We start from the raw sequence: 18,189 nt of genomic DNA, 5'->3' as shown, positions 1-18,189 counted from the left end.
CATCTTCCGTGCTCAATTTCCCCACTGATGTTTCAGCCACATCACTAGGTAATAAGCTTAGTGGTCCTCCTGGAAATAAAACTATCATTCAAAATAATATCTCTATGAAAAACTAATTGGAAACTCAAAATACCAAAAACATTTCCATTTTATAACATAAGAAAGGAAATTAGTTTGACTAACTCCCATCTCCCAAGCTGGAGTGCACTAGTGCAATCACTGTTCACTGCAGCCTTGACTTCTCACTCAGGTGATCCTGCCACCTCAGCCTCCTGAGTAGCTGGGACTATAGGCATGTGCCACCATACCCGGCTAATTTTTTGTATTTTTAGTAGAGACAGGGTTTCACCATGTTGCCCAGGCTGGTCTTGAACTCCTGGGCTCAAGTCTGCCTCCGCCTCCCGAAGTGCTGGGGTTATAGGCATGAGCCACTATGCCCAGCTTGACTTCTTTTATTCTACTTTTCCTAACTGAACTCCTAACTATCTCCACATCACATGATGGTAATTGCTTGAATTATATGTTTGGAAACTGTTTTGCAAATAACTTATTATAAAGAAGAAGGAAAAATGAAAGATGAAGAATCTCTTGTGCATTCCCTAGTACATAAAGGTATACAGACTAAAGACAGTTTTGGCAGTGTAAGGTCAAGATTAGGAACAATTTTTGTTATTAAGCAGGATGTGTAATTAAAATGTAAAACATTTAAATTACAAATAATTGACACTCCCTAAAATTATCAAACCCATAACATACTTTAGAAATAAGAATATGTTAAGACACTAAATTAAAAACTGATTCCAAGTGGCTGCTAAGCAAACTCAGCATCTATATGAAATCTTAGGTAAGGAAATCCATATATTTTCCAACATCAGTCTCAGAAATTTTCCAGCTAGTATTTGGAAAACATAGTTTCTTTTTTTTTTATAAGGCAATGTTGGTAGGGAGAATTCTGCATTCTAATCCACAGGGAAATGTCATCAATACCCAGTGGCCTTGGCCTAAACTCCCGTACTCGACAAGTTTGAAATTCAAGTTCACCACACATACACAAATAAGTCTCCTGGACGAATAGTAGCGATGTTACTCTAGGTTATGGAAACTCACATAATCTGGTTTTTTACTTAGTAACTATGTAATTGATGAGGAAAGGATGATTAAATTTTTCGGGCTTTCAATGTGAAATTCTTTAAAAGTTTGAACAATTGGATTACTCAGAACTAGCCAGAAACCACAAACTCAGAACTGTGGTGTCAAGTTCAGATCAATGTCTTGGAGTTCAAGACTGTTTTAAGGGAGGCTGCCTGGGGAAAATGTTATTAAACATTTTACCTGAATCCTCTAGATGTCCATCATAAACTCTCTCATGGGGCTTTCCTAAAGTATAGGCACTTTAATGTTTTCTGAGTAAAACAGTATTTTGTTTGATCCTTCAATAACAATTCTTGCTTGTAGCCAGTTTTCAGCACAGTGCCGGCTCCGCAGATACTCACTGAACTAACGAAAATGGTCAATGATGAATGTGTATTGAGCATAAACTGCGACTGAGGGAGAGGTTATATAAAAGCAATGGAAGACAGTTTCTGCTCTAGATTTACAGTCCAACCTCACTTACATAAGTGTAAAATATTTTCTTCTTTGTTTCAGTCTCTAATATAGCTATTTTGCTCTAGGAATTAGCATTTCTTCCACAAGGGAGAATCACTGAACTCCGTATTTCTCAATGTTGTTTATGCCGTTGATTGTCCAGGTCCTCAAATTACTAAATGAAGTTGAGAGTTGGGTAAATGGTTGAGCGGTTCAAGTATCTTAAGTAAAAACTAAGTGGCTAATTGTGCTCAGGGTTGGCCTGGGACTGTTCACAATGGTCACAGGTTTACAAATCTTTAAAAACCTGCATGTGACATGCTTTCCAGGTCCTTTGTCAAAACGTCTGTCTAACCCCTACTTTTGTGTGGCTTCAAATGTGCGTTAGCAATGTGTAGACAAATTCCAACTCTTAGTTCCAAGAGGTAAGCCAAGCTCTGTGTGGCAGCAAGGCTTATCAAGAGCGAGGCCAAGGGGTGAAGTGAGTGCGTGCAGGTGAGTGTGTGTGTGTGTGTGTGTGAGAGACCACTGCTGTGCTCAGGATTCCTCTCTCCTTTTTGCTTTTTGCCAACTAGCTGTTTCTCCACTTCACAGCGGAGATCTGAGACGAGTATGTGGCTGATTCGGGCAAAACAAAACAAAATAAAACCAAACGAAACCAAAACAGACTTTCCTATTACCAAATCTGAGAGTCAGTGGGTGTGAATCCTTTACAACCAAGGAGACCTGTCCATGGTCCTGACCACATCATTTGCCACTCGCCTCCTTCATGGACTTCGTTTGCTGCAAGTACCGGACCGGAGGGCGCCCGGCGCCAGGAAGCTTGGGCCCGGGCCCCCACACGAGCTCGGCGCGCCTGGGGCGGGTCTCGGGCGCGGGCCCGTGGCTCTCCGGGCCGGGCACCTGTTTTGAATCCAGGCGCGAGGCGCGGTGGGGGCGGTGGGGTGGGGTAGGGTAGGGTGGGGGCGGGGTGGCGTCACGTGCCGGCAGCGGCGGCCCCGGGAAGGTTCCATTTCTTCCGCGGCCCGCACTTGCGGCGCTCGGGGCCCCTCCCTCGCCCCGCCCGCGGCGCCCCTCGCGGCCGCGCAGCCGGGCGACTCCGGGCCGGGCCCCGCCCCTCTCGTTGGCGGACTCGGCGCGTCCTCCGCCCGCCCTCGCGCCTGCTGCCCCCGCCATCCACTTGGTGCGGTCCGTGGCGAGCACATCATGGCGATTGAAGGTAAGTGGAGGCTGACAGCGGGGAGCGAGGACCGGGACCGCGCAGCTGGCTGGGGGCTCGGAGGTGCGCCGGCAGGCCGAGGCGCTGACGGGGCCGCCTCCTGAGGGCTGGAGCCGGCTGAGGACGCGCGGGGGTCCTGGCCGCGTCTCGGGAGGCTGGTGGGCGGAGCGGCGCTGCTGGGACACCGGGCTCGACTGGCTCGCTCGCCCCGGCCTTCGCGGTTTTACCGGCCTCCCCGCGGCCGCACGCGGGGCAGAGCGGGCTGGCGGGCAGGTACAGCGTCCGGGCCGCCGCCTCCTGCTGGCCGCGCGGAGTGGAGGTCGGGGTGAGGCCCTGCAGACCCCGCGGGACGGGCTGGGAGGAGCGAGGGGCCACGGGGGGCTCAGGCTGCACCTTCTTTTCTTTCCCCCGCCGCGGCAAACCATCCTTCCGCAATACCCGCCTTCCTGCCAAACTGAGAGTCCAGTTTTTTGTCCCATTCCTAACCCTTCCCTGTCCCCGATCGGGCCGATGCTGGGTTACACTCTGTCCATTCCCCTTCTGTTTGCCGTTGTAGGGGGTCCAGGAAATTTGGGGTTATGTTAATTTCCTCCTCAAAACACTCAAAACTGTTTTTCTCCATGAAAAGAAGTAAATAACGTCTTTACAACAAGCACACATTCTTAGAATCCTGCAAATATCATTCTATGAAGTGTTATAATGCCAACAAGGCTCATATTTCGAAAAACAGCTTAATAAAAATTAGTTCCTAGATAAGGTAGTTGATACTAAAGTGTGTTTTTCTCTTTCTCCAGAAACATGTAACTGGACCAAGTGTCTATATTTTGCCTTGTTTTTAAGGAAGATATTGTGAAAATTAATTTCACACGTCTAGGATATTTATGTGAAAGATTACATCTTCCAGGCCCTGTCTCTTAGATTAACTCAAACAGTGAAAGTAATTTGTAAATTTTCCCTGTGTGTGTATATTCATCTGTACAGCTGTGCAAGATACCTATAACTATATCATTATTTCTCTACATTGAAAGCGCGTTCCCAAGTAAAACTTTTTAAAGCGTTTCCCTTCTAAGTGATCAATCACTGGTAGTATGCATCTCTCGGGACTTCTTTTTGTCGGATCATGTGGCCTCCAAAATAGAGTTAGCTGTGTGTTTACATTTCTCTTATTTATTTAAGAGAGGGAGTACCTATTGTATGCAAGACACATTCAGACAGTTGCAAATGTCTACTTGAGTTAAAATGGTGGGGAATAAGATCTACCTATAATCTATGATGTTCCTGTTACCTGGAGCAGTACTTTCAACGTTTGTTTCCCTCACTGCCCTTTTACCAAAGGTTAAAAATCAAGAAACCAAACCCCCTGATTTATGTTGTGTACTTTATTTTCCCAACTAGTTTGTGGTAGAGTTTCTTGTGAAGCCGTGAAAGTAGAAAGGTTTAGGCAGAACATGAGGAAAATCCTTCAGGCAGATGCCATTCAGATATGATGCTGTAACTTGTAATTTCTTAAAATCTTTTCAGTTTTTTCCTTTTTTTCTTAGTTCTTCCTTTCTTTCTACTGGCAGTTAAGTGTTACTGATTCATTTTCCATGTCACCTGATGGCATTTTGTTCTGCCTACTACTTAACATGTTTAAAGAATAAGATTTTTTAAATCCTCGCATTCTAGAGATTCTTCTGTGTTTGAGATACTCTCATAAATATTTTCATACTGAAGCATTTGCTTAAGGTTTCGTAATACAAAGATCAGGAATTATATCTTTTCTAGTTTGGCAAAGAAACTGTAATTAATATTAGCACTTCAGATAAAGATAGCAGTTCGAATTAGCCTAACTGTGCTCCTTATCACATAGTAAAATAGATTCATTATGCACACCCTTCCTAGGCTGTGTTATGAAGTAGAATGAGTTTTGCATGAGACTCTGTACTAAGGACATCTTAAAAATTTAGGGGCCCAAAAGGGCATCTCATCTTTTCAATGAAGTGTTTCTTAAAACATTCAATTTCTTCATTCACCTATTAATTCAGTAGGCCTTTTTTTTTTGTACAATAGCTGTATACAATGTTCATTGCTAGATTCCATGGGGCCAAAAAGATAAATAAGACTATAACCCTTCCCTCAAAGAGTTCATGTTCTATTCGGAGAGACAGATAATTTTAAACATGCAATTACAGTGTAGTGTGAATGCTAAGAGATGGATCATCTTTCCTTTGTATAAAAACATTCAATGATGATGGGTCTAACACTGTTTTTTGGCAGTAATTCTTACATTCATAAGGTCTTTGTATTTGGCCGACTATCTGCCGTTCAGTAACGTCTGTCTACCCATCCTAGTTTTGTTTTCTGTAGCAATAAATTAAAAGCCCACTATTCTCTCTATATATGATATCCCTTCTGCCATTTGAAAACAGCTCTAGAGTGTTTTCTAGATAAAATATCGTAGTTGTATGTTTTAAAATTTGGAACATAGTAGTGGGCCATTTCATTCCAGTTATACTGTTGAATAGCATACATTAAAACTGTTATACCACTCCTTCACTTATGTGTAATGCTATTAATATGGCTTAACATTAGAATAGGTTTTTTTGGAGCTTCGTGTTGGCACAGAGCGAGGCTGTTATCAACTAAAACCACAGTCTCTTTTAGCTTGACTACTCTCAAGGCATGTGCCTACAACCCCTTACTTAGCTAACCAATGTTTTGAACTGAACAGGTCGTTTATGGCTGTTAAGCATACTCTTATTAGCTATGGCCTAGTGTTTTAGCCCTTGAGTCTAGACTTTTAAGTACTAAGGATTGTTTTTATTTTCTTCTCTGTGTAAACCTGTTTTATAACACAAAATTATTTCTACTAAGTAATCATTCATTTCCTCCCTTTATCAGATGTGTAACTACTAATCAAAAAAAGAGACAAATATAAGATGATAGAGTTACCATATTGAGCTAACATAATTCCAGTCAGCTGTAAAGAAGTTAGGCTATATTAGGTAAAGTTAGAAGTTTTAAAAGGCATTTTGAAATATTGAGAATAGTTACACATCCTTACTGTTGGCCCAGTGATCTGGCAATACCAGGTTGGGAATCATTGTTGTAGCCTAGCCTATGAAGTGATGTAATTGCTATCCAGCATATTAATTCTTCTAGTGTTGGCCTCTGTTAATCTGATAGTGTTGACTCTTTTTTGTTGTATTTGAAATTTCCTCCTCTCTTGATTACATGTTTCTCAGTCTTGTCTTAATCCACCTGACCTAATGTTCTAGTGGCTTCCATTCTTGACCCTGTTGTCATTGTCTGCTTTATACACATTGCCGTAATTGCACGCATTGAACAATTTAGTAATCACTTATTTACAATTTTTTTTTCCTGTCCGACTGTAAATTTCTAGAGGTTAATGTCTTATTCATTTTTGTACCCCTTAGGTTTTGTATAGTACCTGAATACAGTTGTCCCTTGGTAACCGTGGGGGAGATTGGTTCCAGGTCCCCTGGAGATACTAAAATTTAAGAATGCTCAAGTTCTTTATATCATATGGCATAATGTTTGCATATAACTTATGCACATCCTCCCATATTTAGATCATCTCCAGTCTACTTGTAATACCTACTGTAATGTAAATGCTATGTAAATAGTTCTTTAGGGAATAATGACAAGAAAAAAAGTCTGTACATATTCAGTACACATACAACCATTGTAGGCCTAACAATGTTTTCCATGCGTGGTTAGTTAAATCCATAGATGCTGAACCTGTGGATATGGGGAGGGCAATTGTATTTTGTATGAACTCAAGCCGAGTTTCTATGCATTGTTTCGTGGAATTCTGAACATCGTCATCATAAATTATGCCATTGTCCAGAAGCGTATTTCTAACAGAATTTTCCTGACTTATATTTCCAAATAGTAGCTAGATACTTTCACATGGATGTCCTCGGCAATCCAAAATGTTAACCTTAGGATATTCAGAATGTCCCAAAGTTGTCATCACAGCCACCAAATCCAGCCTCCATGCAAATTTACCACCCCCCCGCTCTGTGCAGATTTACCATCCGAGAGGCATTTTTAAGTAACCAGGAATCTGAGTTAAAAACCTGGACACCAACCTTGTATTACAGTTCACCTCCCACATCCTGTTGATAACTAAGTCCTGCCAAGTCTACAATTCAAATCAATTTGTGCTGCTTGATGTCTTCACTTTAGTTTATGCCCTTATCGCTCATTAAGAGACTTGCATTAATTTCCTGAGTAGTCTCATTTCCAGTGTTGTTTCCTTCCAATTCATTTTCCAAATTAGTGCTAGTTATCTTCATACTATAAAATGCAAATCTGAGTTTCTTAAAACCTCAAGATAAGGCTGGTCCTTAATGATCTAACTTCCTTCCTTCATCCAGTCCACATTTTTCTTTCTCTTCCATAAGAATATCAGAAGACTCTGCAAACTTTTGCCAAAGTAAAAAATAAACACTTGTTACGTTGCTATATTAACTTTACTTAACTTCCCTGGGTAACATTTTTTAAAAATGTAGAATAAGGTTAAACTAGTGAGAATCTATGTGTGTGTATATATGTGTGTGTGTGTGTGTGTGTGTGTGTGTGTGTGTATGTATATAGTGCACTTGCTTTTATTAATAATGTACCTTATAGTTTGCTACATACATATATTGTATTTTTAAAATAATGAGAAGAATACTGAGATGTTCTTTAAGGTTTCTTTTGGCTCTAAGATTTCTAAGGCAAAATTTAGACTTTCAAAAGCCATTTGAAATATTCAGTTAAAATACCCAATAGATTTACTTTTGAATAATTTACAGATTATTCAAGGTTACTTTTCTAACTGACTACACAAAATTAGAAACACTTAGAAACACAAAATTAGAGACACAGTGGTGTTTTATTTTTTGTTGTTTTAAGGTTGTATTAGAATGCAGCAGTGCACTTTGGCAGGCCGAGGTGGGCAGATCAGTTGAAGTCAGGAGTTTGAGACCAGCCTGGCCAACATGGTGAAACTTTGTCTCTACTAAAAATACAAAACTTAGCTGGGTGTAGTGGCGCACACCTGTAGTCCCAGCTGCTGGGGAGGCTGAGGCAGGAGAATCACCTAAACCCGGGAGACTGAGGTTGCAGTAAGCCAAGATTGTGCCACTGCACTCCAGCTTGGGCAACAGAGTGAGATTCCATCTCAAAAAATAAAAAAATAAAAAAAAAAGAGAATGCAGCAGTGCATGCCAGTGGGGAAAGCAGAGAGAACCATATACTGGCTTAATTTATACAATTTGTTATTTGTTGAGTAATACTATTTGCATTATCAGTTTATTTGAAAATATTATGTTCGCACATAGTATATGTGTGGTAGTATAATAGATTGTTTTCATGAATTTTATTTCCATTTAGCTGACTTTATTCTTTTCCTCTGAATCCTAGTCAATTACTACCTAATATGAAAGTGCTTATATATGAATAATGTAAGAATGAACAAACTACTATATATAAAACATTTCACGCTTTTGAGTAAAATGATTATATGCGTATTTTGTATGTATATATAGTAATAGCTAAATTGGAACCTATCAAATTAGAACCCTTGATTTACCATTTTTTTAGAAGGGGGAAATAGTGACAACTCAGGAAGCTGTTATTAGGAGTTTATGAACAAATTTCTAAGAGCCACACATATATTCAGAACAATTTCTTATTTTCACATTTTTAGGACTATGTTAGAATTGGTATTCAATATATTATTTTGAGTCATCATGAGATAGAAGTTTTAATGAATATTAAATTATCTTCAGTATTCTGAACTTAATGCAGTAATGCATATTAGTAGCTTTAAAAAATGATCTGGTGCAGAAGTAAAAGTTTTGTTCTTGGTTGACTAGAAAATTCACTTAAGTAGAATTTTTTGTGAGCGCATACTTAAGGTTTTATTGTGTTACGTTAATGAGCATCTAGCAGTCAAAAACATACTTGACTAAACGAATTGAATTAAAGAGTAGCTCAAAAGTTGGAAAAATGGATTAATTTGTGAACAGTAAATTTAATTTTATAAGATAAAATTTATACCTCTTAGAAAAGACTGTTGAATAAATTCATAAGAACTTATGTGGATCAAATGAGATACTGTATTTAGCATGCTTTGTAAATTATAAAGTGCTCTAAGATACTGTTGTGAATAAGATCTAGTTTATTTTATGTGATGCTGGAGGGGTAGTATGTGTTTCAAAGTGTAGGCTGCTATTTAATAGAAATATCATAGATAAAATGAGTTTGTAAAAGTATAGAAAGGACTTGACTTTTTCAGACTATTTTAATTCTACAGTAATTGCATAGCAACAGCAAAAAGTAAAGGAATTCCAATTTGGGAGGATAACTCCCAGAGGGTTGGAGGCCTGAAGGTTTTTTTTTTTTTTTCTCTTTTTTAAAGAAAAAATTCAAAAAAGAGGACAGGTTAAGAAGTATGAGAAAGTTAACATTTATTTTGGAATATTTACATGGGAGAATGCCTGAAATTCAATGATAACTGTAGAAGAGAAGAAAACATCTCCAGAGCCTGAATTTCTTTGAATTTTGTATTCTACTTGGTGAAAAATGCAAAGGGAATTAACTTTTTTTGGGTGCTTGCCATGGGCCGGGCAACATATATTCATTTTCTCAATCATGAATAGCACCGCTTCTCCCTCTCTTGTCTGCAGCAGACATCTGTTTTATTAAGACATCTTTTTTCTTGCCAGTTGTGGACTTGGTTTCAGAATCCTTGGCAACTCTACCCTCCACCCCCACTCCAGCAGCTACTCCCAATCCATCAGAATTAGTATACAAGATGAAAGCTATTTTCTGTCCTGAGGTTATTATTATTTTATAAATTACTTTAGCTATTATTTTTACTTACTCCAAAGATTAAGTAACAAGCATAGGTTTGCAAAGACAGTACTAGGTGATGCTGACTTTAGAATTGAAGTCTGACTCAATTCAGAAGCAATGATCTTTATGTAACACTGTATTTTAAATTGGTGACCAAAATTGGTATTATTCCTTGAATGGTCTAATTAGGGACAAAACTAAAAGATGTCTAGAGGTTAGTGACGATGGTCTAAGTGGATTAAGTTGGTTGGGGGAGTTGCATTAGTAGTTTCATGCTTATGATGTACAATGTAGGTGTTTGCATAAGGATTAGCTATAAAAGAGTTTATAAATGTAAGTTAGGTGATCATTTAAAGGCTCTGACTAATGCATGTGCTTTGGAGAAGAATCTTTAGATGAGATGGAATTTAAGACATTTCTAAAGTAGCCTTTCAGTGTTTGACCAAGAAGAAATAAGCAGAACCTGTAAATTGTGGTGATTTAGGCTAATGGTCAGAATAAACATGGTGGACAAAATACAGTTGATTTTGAAAAGGACTCTTAGATCCATTTTAAAGGAACTAAATTTTGGGGTTTAATTCCATTTTTGTGTACAGGCATACCTCCTTGCGCTTCATTTTGTTGTAAATTCACAAATTTGCATTTTTACAAATTGAAGGTTTGTGGCAACTCTGTTGAACGAATCTATTGGCACAATTTTTTCAACAGCATGTGCTCACCTTGGGTCTCTGTGTCACGTTTTGGTAATTCTTGTAATATTTGAAACTTTCATTATTATTATACTTGTTATGGTGATCTGTGATCAGTGATCTTTGATGCTACTATTGTAATTGTTTTGGGCGCTACGAGCCATGCCAATATAAGATGGCAAACTTAGTTGATAAATGTTGTGTGTGTTCTGGTTGTTCCACCAATCAGTTATTCCCTCAGTCTCTCTTCCTTTCCTTTGGCTTCCCTATTCCCTGAGACACAACAATTAATAACCCTACAAATGTTCAATGAAAGGAAGAGTCACATGTCTCTCACTTTAAATCAAAAGCTAGAAATGATTAATCCTAGTGCGGAAGGCATGTTAAAAGCTGAGACTGGCCAAAAGCTAGGCCTTCTGTGCCAGTAGGTGAAGTTGTGAATGCAAAGGAAAAGTTCTTGAAGGAAATTAACAGTGCTACCCGCTGTAGTGAACCTATGAGTGACAGGAAGGCTTAACAGCCTTATTGCTGATATAGAGAAGTTTGAGTGGTCTGGATGGCAGATCAAACCAGCCACAACATTCCCTAAAGCCAAAGCCTAATCCAGAGTAAGTCCCTCACTCTCTTCAATTCTGTGAATGCTGAGAGAAGTGAAGAAGCTGCAGAAGAAAAGTTGGAAGCCAGCAAAGGTTAGTTCATAAGGTTTAGAAAGAAGCTACCTCCATGACATAAAAGTGTGAGGTGAAGCAGCAAGTGCTGATGGAGAAGCTGTAGCAGGTTATCCATAAGATCTAGTTGAGATCGTTGATGAAGGTGGCTACACTAAACAACAGATTTTCATTGTAGGTGAAACAGCCTATTAGAAGAGGATGTCATCTGAAAGTTTCATAGCTAGAGAGGAGAAGTCAATGCTTGGCTTCAAAGCTCGAAAGGACAAGCTGACTCTCTTGTTAGGGGCTGATGCATCTGGTGACTTTAAGTGGAAGCCAGTGCCCATTGACGATTCTGAAAATCCTTGGGGTCTTAAGGATGCTAAATGTGCTCTGTGTGTGCTCTACAAATGGAACAACAAAGCCTAAAATTTTGGGGTTTTAAATGACAGAACATCTGTTTACAGCATGGTTTATTGAATATTTTGAGTCTGCTGTTGAGTCCTACTGCTCAGAAAAAAGATACCTTTCAGAATGTTACTGCTCATTGATAAGGCATCTGCTCACCCAGGAGCTCTGATGGAGACGTACAAGGAGATGAAGGTTGTTTTCATGCCTGCTAATACAACATTTATTCTGCAGCTCATGGATCAAGGATTAATTAAGACTTTCAAACTTTATTATTTAGGAAATATATTGTGTAAGGCTATAGCTGCCATTAGATAGTGATTCCTTTGATGGACCTGGCAAAGTAAATGGAAAACTTTCTGGAAAGGATTAATCATTCTGGATGCCGTTGTGAACATTTGTGATTCATTAGAGGAGGCCAAAATATCAACATTAATAGGAGTTTGGGAGAAGTTGATTCCAACTATCATGGATGACTTTGAGAGGCTCAAGACTTAAGTGGGGGAAGTCACTACAGATGAGGTGGAACTAGCAAGAGAACTAGAATTAGAAGTGGAGCCTTAATATGTGACTAAATTGCTGAAATCTCATGATGAAACTTGAACGGATGAGGAGTTGCTTCTATGGATGAACAAAGTGGTTTCTTGAGATGAAATCTACTACTGGTGAAGCTGCTATGAACATTGTTGAAATGACAAAGGGTTTAGAATATTACATACACTTAGTTGATAAAGAAACTGTAGGGTTTGAGAGGATTGACTCCAGTTTTTAAAATTCTACTGTGGGTAAAATGCTATCAAACAGCATTGCATGCTACAGAGAAATCTTCCATGAAAGAAAGAATCCATCAGTGTGGTAAACTTCATTGTCTAATTTTAAGAAGTTGCCACAGCCACCCCAACCTTCATCAACCATCATCCTTATGGGTTCACAATCATCAACATCAAGGCAAGACCCTTTGCCAGCAAAAAGATAGGACTTGCTGAAGGCTTAGACAATCATTAATAATTTTTTTAGCAATAAATTATTTTTAAATTAAGATCGTACTTTTTTTAAGACACAATGATATTGCACACTTAATAGACTACAGTCTAGTGTAAACATAACTTTTGTATGCACTGGGAAACCAGAAAGTTTATGTGACTTGTTTTATTGCGATATACACTTTATTGCAGTGGTTGGGAGTCAAACCCATTGATATCTCTGAGGTATGCTTGTACCTGGATGTATTTCGATGGGGCTGCCATGTAACTACATATTTTCCTTCTGTAAAGATGTGTAAACATGTACATATGTTGTAATGATCCTCTTGTGTATTTTTTTAAAATTCCAGTTTCCAATTACACTCACACTTACATGTATATTCATACAGAAACACACATGCACACAATCACAGCACATGTGTGTGCCCACACACATCTATTTTCTCTTACACCCCTTATGCCAATTGTAGAGGATTGTGCCAGTTTACATTTTACTCCTACATGGGTTTGCCTGAAGGAAAAGATGGTAACTTTGACTAAGCTTGTTATTTTCTATCTGTTTCTCCTTTCCATGTTGCTGAGATGATTATTTCAAAAACAATGCTAGTATTATCTCCAAGTATAGTTTTTATGCAGTTCTATTTAAATTACCTTAAAGGATTGGAAAACAATTTCATAACTTTCATTTTTTTCATAAAAATGAGGAAAAATCAATATTTACTTTCCAAAATACATTAAACATAATGTTCTATTTTTTTTTCTGACAATTAACTAGTGACCTTGAGCAACTTTAACTTTTGGGGTCTCCATTTATCTATAAAATTATGAACTAGACAAATGTAGTTCTGAGTTCTAGTGTCTTCTGTTCTGTCATTCTAATGTGGTGTCCCAGTCTTCCTTTTCTTGAATTAAATTTGATGTGTGGAAAATTGTATTTATACAGGAGTTCATTTTGGAGGTGATTATTTATTTTAGTGGAAGATTAATCTGTTTCCAAAGATACTGGCTAAGTGACCGAGTAAGCATTCCCTCTTGTGCATTACACTGTTAAAAGCAGTACACCACTTTTTGGATAACCACCACATCTAAGTCAAGGTATGTCTGCAGTGTCTTTCTTGCCTCCTGCTTACAAATTTAACGTTTCTTTTGGAAACTTTTCAGATTTACTTTTCAAGACAAAATAATACATAAAATTTGTACAAAGTTCAACATAACTCTAACTGAAAAAGTATTTAAGCCTTTGACTTCCAAACATATACATTAAAAAATTAACATTTAACCTAGAGAATGCATGTTTTTTTCCTTACACTCCTCCCAGCCTTAGGAAGGATTGGGGATAAAAGGAACACTAGGCTGGGCGTGGTGGCTCATGCCTGTAATCCCAGCACTTTGGGAGGCCGAGGAAGGTGGATCATGAGGTCAAGAGATCGAGACCATCCTGGGCAACATAGTGAAACCCTGTCTCTACTAAAAATATAAAAATTAACCGGGCGTGGTGGTGTGTGCCTGTAATCCCAGCTACTCGGGAGGCTGAGGCAGGAGAATTGCTTGAACCCGGGAGGCAGAGGTTGCAGTGAGCTGAGATTGCGCCACTGCACTCCAGCCTGGCAACAGAGTGAGACTCTGTCTCAAAAAAAAAACCAAAAAAAACCCACTCAATTTCAGTTTCTAATAATGTAATAAATTTATATGACTTTTTTGTATTCTTTTTTATTTTTAAAAGCAGGGTTTTCTTGAATTTTATTTTATTGTCTGGAATGTATCCTTAGTAATCCTGTTCATTTTCATAAGAATAGTGATTGCTTTTGAGTTCCACATGTACATCAGTGAAGTCTTATTTGTTGGTTAGAATTTGGGGGACAAATATCAAGAAAGGTCATGCATAGTCTTATTTGCTTGTTTGACTTTTGTGGGTACTTGGACAAATTTGGCAGCTAATTGACTGTAAATTTGAAATATAGTGATTATTCGAGTAACTTAAAAAATTTAAGAGGTTCTTTTGTATAATATAGATAAATTAAATGCTTTTAAAAGTGGGAACTGGCTTTCATTATCATTCTGCAGTTCTGATAAACGTCTTAGAATGTAGCGGTTTTTATTGTTACTGTACATACTAAGCCTTGTAAAAATAATGCTGTTACAGTTAAGATTAGGTGTATGTGGTAAAACCTAATCAATTTATATTAAATACGGGGGAGAGTTTAGTTCTAATTACAGGCTTTAAAAAGTACAGCCTTTTTACATGAATTAACTATGTAACTCAAATTAAGTTACATGTGTAACTTCTAGAGAATAAGCCTTAATATGTACGGAGAATATTTCTAAGTAACCTGTGAAAACATCATAGGCCTCAATATATTAATACATTATAGTTATGTTATTTTTATTACATGAACCTTCTAATGTTCTCAAAAATAGCTTTTTGTCGTAATTTGGTAAATATCCAGTCATTGGACTAGCATCTCCTCAACTGGAAAGAACTGTAGTACGTAGGTATATTTCATTCTAGCCTTTCAGCAAGTGATCTGTGGGTAATGCTCCAATTAACACTCTGTTTTTTACACTGGGGTTTTGCTGAATAATTCATTTATAACCATAGCTTTAAGTTAGGTGTTTCTTCTTGCAAAGCCTATCTTCCTGATAATCAGTGATTATTCTGTATTTTTAATAAGAAAGAAGCAATGCCATTGTTACAACCAAGTCAGAATGAAGGTCTAACCTACTTTGGTGATAGAAATACTATTTTCTCGTTTTTTTAGCTTGCTTCTCAGATGACCTACTTTTTTTAGTGGATATCATGGTTTTTACTTCTCATGTTATTTCTGTAGAATATTTCTGTTTCTTATAACCAAGCTGTTTATAATAAACTTCTATGCTAAACTGAAATGATTATTTAATATTTTCATTATGGAAAGTTTAAAAGTAATTCACAACATAATTATAAGGTCATACATATATGGAACACTACAAAATTTTATTCAGCTTACATTAAAGTAATGACATGCTTCTGAGTGAAAGAAATATATCTATATAGTAGTAACTAATAGATACAATTACTCTTATAATAAATTAGAATATTCAAAGTGTGTATTTATGGGGTACAATGTGATCTTTCAATATATGTATACATTGTGAAATGATTAAATCAAGCTAATTAACATATCAGTCACTTCACCTTTTTTGTGGTGAGAACATTTAAGGTCTAGTCTTTTAGCAATTTTGAAATATACGACACATTATTAATAACTGTAGTCACCATGCTGTGCAGTAGATCCCTAAAACTCCTCGTCTATCTGAAACTTTGTACCCTTTGCAGTATCTCCCCTTTTCCTATCCTGCCGCTCTCCATTCCCTTCTTCTCTCCCACCTTTGGTAACCACCATTCTACTCTACATCTGTGAATTTGACTTTTGTAGCTTCCACATACAAGTGAGATCATGCAGTATCTGTCCTTCTGTGTCTGCTTTCTTTGACTTAGCATAATGTCCTCCGGGTTCATCCATGTTGTTGCACATGACAGAATTTCCTTCTTTTTTTAGGCTGCATAGTATTCCACCGCATATATTTACCACATTTTCTTTATCCATTTCCATCATTTGCCATTGTCTTTTAAAGTTAAACATGCACTTGCCCGATAAACCCAGCTGTTCTCCTCGGAATACATTTAGAAGAAAGGCACGCACAGCACACACGTGGGAAACAGAGACATATGTTATATGAAAAGGTTCGTAGCAAAATTAGTCACAGCAAACCCAAATCAATCCAAATGTTTATGAACAATAGAATTGAAATTTATGCATATGTATGCATGAATATATGTATATATATGTATATTTATACACAATGGAATTCTATATGGAAATGAAAAGGAATGAGCCACAACTACAAGTAATAAAATAGTTTGATCTTACCAACCTAATATTGAAAGAAGTAGGACTCAAAAATGCCCACTTAACAATTCCATTTGTATAAATTTTTTAAGCAGACAAAACCAAGCTGTAATGATAGCACTCAGGAGATTAGGTACTTCTGGGGCACAAAGGACTGCCTAGGAAAATGAGTAAAGGGACTCTTGGAATGCCAGCAAAGTTCTGGTTCTTGCCTTGGTTTTTAGCAACTCGGGTGCTTACTTTGTGACAATTACATGAAAGTTTTACATATTTGCGCACTTTTCTGTATTTTTGGTTTTTGGCCCAATAAGTAGAGATTTTTTTAAAAAAAACATTACAAAAGACTTTCCAAAAAAGAATAATCAAAATAATTTTTAAAGTTAAGTTTGTTTTTATCATCATACTATTAAATTTGTTTTACAAATTTGTAATAGTGGGTTGTTGGAGAATATATAATATGAACATATATGATAAAATATAAATAGTAACTTTACAGGATTGACCTTTCAATAACTTACCTGTGTATGTTAAGGCTCAGATACAAAAGTGGGTCCTCTCTTACAGTCTTTCCTTCTAGATGATGTGAAGAGATGCTTGGGAAATGTTGATGTGATTTCTGCTGTTGAGAAGCTTGCCATTCAAAATCACATACTTGAATGAAGTGTCTCATTCCGAGACTTCCTAAGACCTAATTTCTGACTTGTTCCAGACAATTCTGATATTAGGCTATCATTCATTTAGTTAAGTATAAACAGAAGAGTTAGGGAAACTTTTTCTGAGGTCACTTTTAGGTGCTAATTTAAAATGATTCTTTGTAACAGTCAAATTCATGCTACTTTCTATGTTTTTAACTTCCCATAAACTTTTTTTAATAGGTGGAGAGAGAACCTGTGGAGTACATGAACTTATCTGTATTAGAAAAGGTAAGTCATTGCTCTGCATGGCTACTTAAATACTAAATGAGTACTTTCAAAGTGTATAATAGATTTTAGTAGGATGGCGGATAATTTGTGTTTATAAAGTGTAAATTTTAGTAAATATTAACATTTGTCTTATAGACTTAAGCATTAGTAAAGTGCATATTACTTATTATGTGATTATTGAGAGTTGTTGCTTTATATTTAGTTTTGATGGGCTGATAAAGCCTGGTTTCTAGCATATTGGTTGTTAGACATGGTGAAGAGGCAAAGAATGGAGGGTTTGATTTTTGTTCCCTTTCAGAATCTGGAATCTGAGTGCATGCTGATCTCCCATTGACTTCTGTTCTATTACTGTACCCCATCAGAGAGATGTGAGGAGTTGGTTGAAATTCAAATCGGGAACATATCCAAAGACCACAACATCCTTTGACACCAACAACTGTGTATGCTTCCTTAGAAGGAGCCACCTGACAACTGGGTGGTTCAACAAAGTGGCCCCAGGAAAGGTAATTCAGTTACTAGGTGGGAGGCAAGGAATCAGGTATTCTCTAGATTTGGAAGAATCAGGAGAACCTTGGGAGTCCCCACAACTCCTTATAAGTAATCACAAATCTATGAAATGATAGGAAGAAAAGATATTCCTGGGGAGGTCAGGGGCAGAAATCCTCATAAATTTACTACTCTTGTCTCTTTTTAAACTTGGGGCACTTTCTTTTCTTGCATCTCCCTTCAGACTCACTTGACCCTCCTGAGTCTAGCCAACTAACAGCACTCTTCCCATCCCTAATATTTCACTTTAAGGAAGTTTGGAGCAGTGTCATTATTTGTGATACCTGGGTATGAGAGGCATGGCAGGAAAATGCCAGCATATTTTCAGTAAGTCTTTAACAGCTCTGAAAAGCCTTAGCTTCTTTAGACTTGAAAAAAATTTTAATCCTTTTTAGGTTAATTTATGTGACTGTTGTTGACATGGTCATACTAGTTTATCTGT

The 18,189-nt window shown here is 37.6% G+C and overlaps 1 protein-coding gene across 3 annotated transcripts in view; it reads left to right on the top strand.

Annotated features, from left to right (window-relative positions):
* Positions 1-2,708: 2,708 nt before the first annotated feature.
* Positions 2,709-18,189, top strand: part of SYT14 (synaptotagmin 14) — a 241,003-nt gene continuing 225,522 nt past the window's right edge. For all 3 annotated transcript variants that reach the window (XM_003273016.4, XM_003273018.4, XM_030813066.1), the window contains exons 1-2: positions 2,709-2,806; positions 17,154-17,201. In XM_003273016.4, coding sequence (XP_003273064.1) covers positions 2,794-2,806; positions 17,154-17,201 — 61 coding nt within the window. In that variant the 5' untranslated portion in view covers positions 2,709-2,793. The remainder of the gene's footprint in view (positions 2,807-17,153; positions 17,202-18,189) is intronic.

This window comes from Nomascus leucogenys, chromosome 5 (genome assembly GCF_006542625.1).
Source record: "Nomascus leucogenys isolate Asia chromosome 5, Asia_NLE_v1, whole genome shotgun sequence".
Classification (NCBI taxonomy): Eukaryota; Metazoa; Chordata; class Mammalia; order Primates; family Hylobatidae; genus Nomascus; species Nomascus leucogenys.
Note: the sequence above shows the minus strand (reverse complement) of the source record. Positions and strands in the feature narration are given on the sequence as shown.